The 6,763-nt window shown below is 34.9% G+C and overlaps 1 protein-coding gene across 1 annotated transcript in view; it reads right to left on the minus strand.

Moving 5' to 3' along the window:
* LOC107666367 (calmodulin-lysine N-methyltransferase-like) overlaps positions 1–6,763 on the minus strand; it is a 126,580-nt gene that overhangs the window by 29,232 nt on the left and 90,585 nt on the right. The window contains exon 5 of the mRNA XM_016457627.1: positions 23–83. Coding sequence (XP_016313113.1) covers positions 23–83 — 61 coding nt within the window. The remainder of the gene's footprint in view (positions 1–22; positions 84–6,763) is intronic.

A 6,763-nucleotide genomic window follows, 5' to 3' on the forward strand; every position in this document is an offset into this window, starting at 1 on the left:
AGAGAGAGAGAAGGGGGCTCACGTAAACATGTGACGTTTCTTCAGGCAATAGTAGGCCATCACCTCTTCAGAAGGCCAGACACCTGAAAGAGAAAGAGAGAGCAGTTAGAAAAAGTGTATGAAGTGTGCTGGTACTTACTAGTGCACAATACTGCCGAGTTTGTTTACAGTACCAGGAATACTACACAGTTTTCACTATCACATTACATTTAGTGCACATTACAGTTTTTTTAAAGGGACAGTTCACCCAAAAATGAAAATTCTGTCATTAATTACTCACCCTCATGTCGTTCCAAACCTGTAACACTTTCGTTCATCTTCGAAACACAAATTAAGATATTTTTTTATGAATTCCGAGAGCTCTCTGAATTAATGACATAATTTTCATTTTTGGGAGAACTATCCCTTTAAGGCTCCATTTATTTGATCAAAAATGCAGTAAAAACAGTAATATTGCGAAATATTTTTACAATATAAATTAAAAGTTTCTATTTTAATATATATATATTTTTTAATGTAATTAATTCCTGTGATGGCAAAGCTGAATTTTCAGCAGTCATTAATGCAGTCTTCATCATGATCTTCATCATCCTTGATCATTCTAATATGCTGATTTGTTGCTCAAGAAACATTTCTTATTATTATCAATGTTGAAAATAGTTGCACTGCTTAATGTTTTTGTCAAAACTGTCATATATTCTTTGATGAATTGAAAATTCAAAAGAACAGCATTTATTTAAAATAAAATCTTTTGTAACACTTTTGAACATTATATTCATTAGTTTTATTCAACGTTTAGTTTTTTTTAACCAGATTAACATTTGTTTACTGTGTTAAATTAGTGATATAATATAATAAATAATATTTTATTAAAATAAATGTAATTGTATATATAACTACAAAAAAAATTATATATATATATAAAATTATTACACACACACACAAATTATTTCACACAAAACTGATTTTTAGTGAACATTCATCTAGTCAGCCGATGTCATGTAGTTAAAGTATAACCATCACATTTTAGCTCACATTTCCTTGAATAACGGGTGAGAGAGATACTTTAATGTATAGATGGCCAGATCATATAAAAAACACTGAAACTTACTATGAAACATTCAATTTATTACATACCACAACCTCACACAATGACACTACAAGCCTACAGTGTCTCACTCTCTTTTACACTGGCGCTTTCTCTCTGTTCATGGATACAAGGTCCTTCTTAGGATAATTTAATATCAATATTTGCACAAATATACACTTTTTAATTATCACAAGGTTGAAGGTAACAGGGTTGACATTTTAACAGCATCCCCTACTGATAAACATAGGGAATGTAGGATAAAATTATAAAAAGAAGAGACTTTAAATTGTGACCTGAAAGGATTCATGTCTGTAAAATTAAAAAATGAAAATAAATGTCATTATGGCAGATTTTTTTTTTTATTTATGCAAGAGTTTATTACTGAAAAAGGGAAAAATATTACAGTAACAGAGTGCAACCTAACTTCTCATAAATTCAAGATTTTTTTAAATGATACATAATATCAACTAAAATAAAAACATAGTAATAATAATAATGATTATGATGATGATGACGGTGATGATGATGATGATAATAATAATAATAATAATAATAATAATAGAGAGAGAGAGGAAAATGTCAAAATGCTAGCATTTATTTCAATTGAGTTATTACTAAAACAGATAATTATGGATAAAACAGCAAGCAGCATAACATTATGCATAGCATAACATCATAATGCTGAAAGAAAAGGAAGAAAAAAAATCAAATAAAATTAATGGATTTATCAAAAACTATTCTGTTCTATATATAACTATTCTGTTATCCCTAAAGTTATTTTTCACATATGAGTATGAGGGACACCAATGGTGCTGTTTTGCAGGATGACCCCGCTAATGTTTTTTGTTCAGTGCATGCAAGAACGACAGAAATACAGACGGTTAGATAGAGAGGGTGAGAAAATGTGTGTGTGAGCGTTTGTAAGACAGCGTCGATATAATAAGCAGCTTATGACCTGCCTTTCAGGAAGGCCTGTTAAAGCCTGTCTCTCTCAACCTCTCTGCACCATCAGCTTGAGATTAACTCACCCAAGCAAGATTTAATAATGTCTATTGATAAAACGTCAACATATGCCTCTGCCATTAAAAGGCGGCAGCACCTGCTTGCTATTCCACTTGCTGATGAACCATATGACATTTTGAGAGGCTAGTGTAAGATTTATCACATAAGGATTGCAGCTAGACAGAAAAAAAACAACTTATGACACTTAAAGGTCACAACAACAACTTCGAGGCTCATCTAGGAGGCCCTTGTAATCTCTGAAGTCCCAGCATCCTCTATGACTTATATGACTGGAAATGTAAAAATCCAATAACTGTGAGTTACAATAAACTGAGTTTGAATGATGGGCTAAATCGTATCGCTCTGCATTTTGATAAAACTAGAACTATGCTCAAGAAAAGTGTAATAGAGGCTTGCGGTGTCTTCATTTATTAACTGCTGTACTGTTACATACATTAAAGTACATTTCTAGCAAAAGCGTTTGAGGTTTCTTAAATAAACTCAAGAGTACAAATGGCTTAATGACATTCTCATTAGTTAGATGTTTTTAAAAATGACATTTGAAATGGATTGATTCAGCAATTGTGCAAATGGTGAGATAACACATGGGATGCTTATTAAGGGCAGGCGTTTCTCTGCTTTTAGAGGTCTTTTCAATAATGATACGCTGAGATACAATTATGGCTATAGGTGGATTTCTTTCCCTACTCTCAGCTGAAGTACACCATGAAGAAATACACTATTCCTTTAAAACCGTTCCTTATTTTTATTCACTGTGTGCTGAATAGCAAATCTTCGCAAACACAGTTGATGTGCAGAAAAATTGCAGTAAATGTGCAACAAATCTTATGTGTAAAAAAAACAAAAAAACAAAAAAAGAAATCTCTTCTTGTGAAGCTGCTTTGAAGCGGTCAAAAGTGCTATACAAATAAGCATGACTATGAAACACTATGTTATGCAACAATTATCTGATAATACATAAATATAACACCACAATAAATTGATGGTAATATTCCATAAATATTTAGGCACAGTTTATAATTATTTCCAGGAATATTCAGTTTGGCACACCTAAACATTCAGAAATTAGACACATTTTGTCAGCGTATTGAATGTGCAGGTTTTTGCTTAATGTTTTTGTCAAGACATCAATAGTTTTTTGTGTTGTCCATTTACGAATTTGCATGCAGTCATATAAAATGGGTTTGTATAATGAGATTATTTTTTATAGTTTTGTTGACTATGTAAATATGCACTACTATTCAAAAGTTTGGCATAAGATTTTTTTTTATTATTATTCGGCAAGCACACCCTAAATTGATCAAAAGTGTAAAAGCTATTCTTTTGAACTTTCTATTAATCAACGAATAATGAAAAATCTAAGTTTCCACAAAAGTATTTAGAATATAAAAACTGGTTTAACACTAGAACCGCCAGAGGTCGGTGTATACCTAAAAGCGCCAGCGGGTAAATTTTACCCACACACATGACAACTGTATTTATATGGCTAAAGAACATATTATTTCACTGTATTATGCCAGTACGTTTTAAAAACAGCCACGGGTAAAATTGACCCTGTGGCGGTTCTAGTGTTAAGAAATGTTTCTTGAGCACCAAATCAGCATAATAAAAGAATTTCTGAAGGATCATGTGACACTAAAGACTGGAGTAACGACTGCTAAAAATTCAGCTTTACATTTTAAAATATATTCAAATAGAACACTCCCTGTTGAAAAAACCAGCATGGTTAGGTATGTTTTGAAGCTGGGATGCTGGTTTGAGCTGGTCCTTTGATAGTTTATTTTGGTCCTTTGCTGGTTTATGCTGGTCCTTAGCTGGTCATGTGCTGGTTTTAAGCTGGTCGGACCAGTTTAGGACCAGCACATGACCAGCTAAAGACCAGCTTAAACCAGCTCAAACCAGCATCCCAGCTTCAAAACATACCTAACCAGCATATGCTGTTTTTTTCAACAGGGATTTTAAATTGTAATAATATTTCACAATAGAACTGTTTTTACTGTATTTTTGATCAAATAAATGCAGCCTTGATGAGCAAAAGAGACTTTCAAGAACATTAAAAAGTCCTACCCACCCCAAACTTTTGAACGGTATTTAAGTACATTTAGTATTAACATGGACACAGAGAGGGAAACTAAAATTCTTGAATCTGAAACTTTAATTTAAACTATAAAATTACAGGCATAAAACAGACAAGTGTATGTAAAGGTGTGAGCTTTATTTTGGCCGGGAGACAAGATGCACTTGAGGAAATGAAGAAGCCATGAGGTAGATAAAAGCTCTTCCTGGGGATAATGCAATCACTTCTCACCTTCAATTACCAAATGAGACACAGAGTCGTCTCTGCTACACTCTTTACCTCCGTTTACTTACCTTCAAACCTTTGTAAATTCTTTTTCTCTTCTTTCCTCAAATTTGATGTAAAACCCATAACAAGTACTAAAACGTAGATTAAATAGCAGCTCACTATGCTAGCTGAATAGCGCAAAACAAACTAGGCATTTGGCGAGTCAATACATTTGTGATTTTTCCAAGTGGGGAATAAATTTGCCACTATCACTACGCTGTTGTGGTCCTCCTGGAAACAGCCTATGTGTAGGTGAACTCTTAACCTTGTGAACTTTGGAAAAGTGCAGCGCCTGGCTAATCCCGGTGGAAATGCCAGACACTAATCATATGAGCCGGGATGAGACGCACAGATGCAGTCCTGCACTTACTTACTTACACACTGTAACCACAGTGTACTGAAGCGACTTGTTTACTTGCATATGTACGTACAAACCCATAAACAGAACAATGAACAAGACAAACAATCAGCTTACCACGCCACTTTATGCACTGTTATATACTGAGGTCACAGATTAGCATGCCATACAACTTTAGCTACAAACCTATAATGAATCAACCATACAGCATGACATTAAAAACCTAAGATACAGGAAAGAGAAACAAAAAAAGAGAAAGTTGTGCGTTCCCTCCTCCCTTTCAGGACGTGGGGCAGCCCTGAGCTTTCTCCAGATGATCTCCACATTACCGCCGGCCTCTGATAATTCCTAAGCCTCCTCCATTTCAGATCCAATAACGGATAAGAGCGCATTTCAGCATGATCAACTGCAATCTGTTCCCTCACACCGCTACTTTACTCCAACTCAGGATTACTGAACACACACTCACTCACTCTCTCTCACAAGTACACCCACAGACAACCAAAGTCACTTCGTGGTGTCTCAGAGAGGATGGAAGAGTTGGGGTCTGAAGCAATCAGAGGTGCAATCTTGTCTCCAACATGGAGTACAGTCCCTGAAAGAGCCCAACAAAAGGATGTAGAAACCAATCATGGTTGTTTAAGACCTGGGGCCGTATTACAGAAACTTCCCATGACACAGAGTTGTATAATGTTTATTTTTTAGTTTTTTAAGCTTAATGTTCTAAATGAGATCTTATTCAGTTTGATTACTAAACAGATATGATACAGATATGATTCTGAGTTACAAAGGGTGTCACAGATGGGCACTTTGTTGATTATAAAATTATGCAGCAATTTTGTTTTGATGCGCAATACTAGGTCGTGTCCTCTAGTGCCCACTCACTAGTGTTCAGGTTCCAGAACTTTTTTTTTATTATGAATTTTTCCCATGGGGATTTAAAAAAAAGTTTTTGTTCAAGAGCTGTAAGCCTTAAACCAAACCAACCAGCTACATGTGAATCACAACATTACAACGTTTGATTTGAAGCAAAAAAGGTATTTGAAAATCAGACAAAAAGACAAAGGTACAAGACTGTGTACTTTAAAGGGGTCATGAACTGAGAAATCAAAATTCCCTTCATCTTCTGATATATAAGTGCTCATTGTGCTATACAAACATCCTGTAAGTTTCAGAACTCAAAACTTTCTCGTTAATCTAAAAACAGCTTAAATTGAAGCCAATCTGCCAAAACGACAGATTGTGGAATGTGCCACTTTATGATGTAATAGTGTGGCTAAACACCGCCTCCGCAGAAGAAAATCAGTGCCTGCTGCTACAGCACTGCCTGTTTAGCCCCGCCCACCGATTCACACACAGTGTAAATAACGCAGGTCTACGAAGAAATCAAACTATAAACTTTATTTGATGAAATTTATTCTTAATGAAGTGCCAGACCGTGTCAGTAAGAACTTGGTTCTTTGTTCAATTAATTTTACCCTGGATTCGTTTACAAACAAGGCACGATAGTTCTGCTGTCGTGTCTCTTTATGTCACTGCTCTGACATATCAGCTGTCTTTTAATGGCTTTAAATATACCGTACATGATCACATTTAAAATTACTCTCAGTCTTTTGTTTTTCTTTAATCTGGATATTGCATAGTGTGAAGCCGTTTTCGCACTCATGCCAGACTTGTTAGTCATCCTGTTATGAATAACCTTTGGATTTGCATCCATCAAGTTTCCAAAAACAAAGTTTGAATTTTAAGCCAACTACATCTATATCTACAGTATATTGTTACTGTCTTATGAAATGACTCATACCATGATGTATTTGAACATACTGCCCACCCTAAAATACTCGGTTCACATTCGACAAGCTTAATCTTTTACAACGCAAACCCACACAGGCATTCATACAGACACACACACACACACACGCACACGCACACACACACACACACACAA

Source organism: Sinocyclocheilus anshuiensis, unplaced genomic scaffold, assembly GCF_001515605.1.
Source record: "Sinocyclocheilus anshuiensis isolate Anshui unplaced genomic scaffold, SAMN03320099.WGS_v1.1 scaffold63, whole genome shotgun sequence".
In the NCBI taxonomy this organism is placed as follows: Eukaryota; Metazoa; Chordata; class Actinopteri; order Cypriniformes; family Cyprinidae; genus Sinocyclocheilus; species Sinocyclocheilus anshuiensis.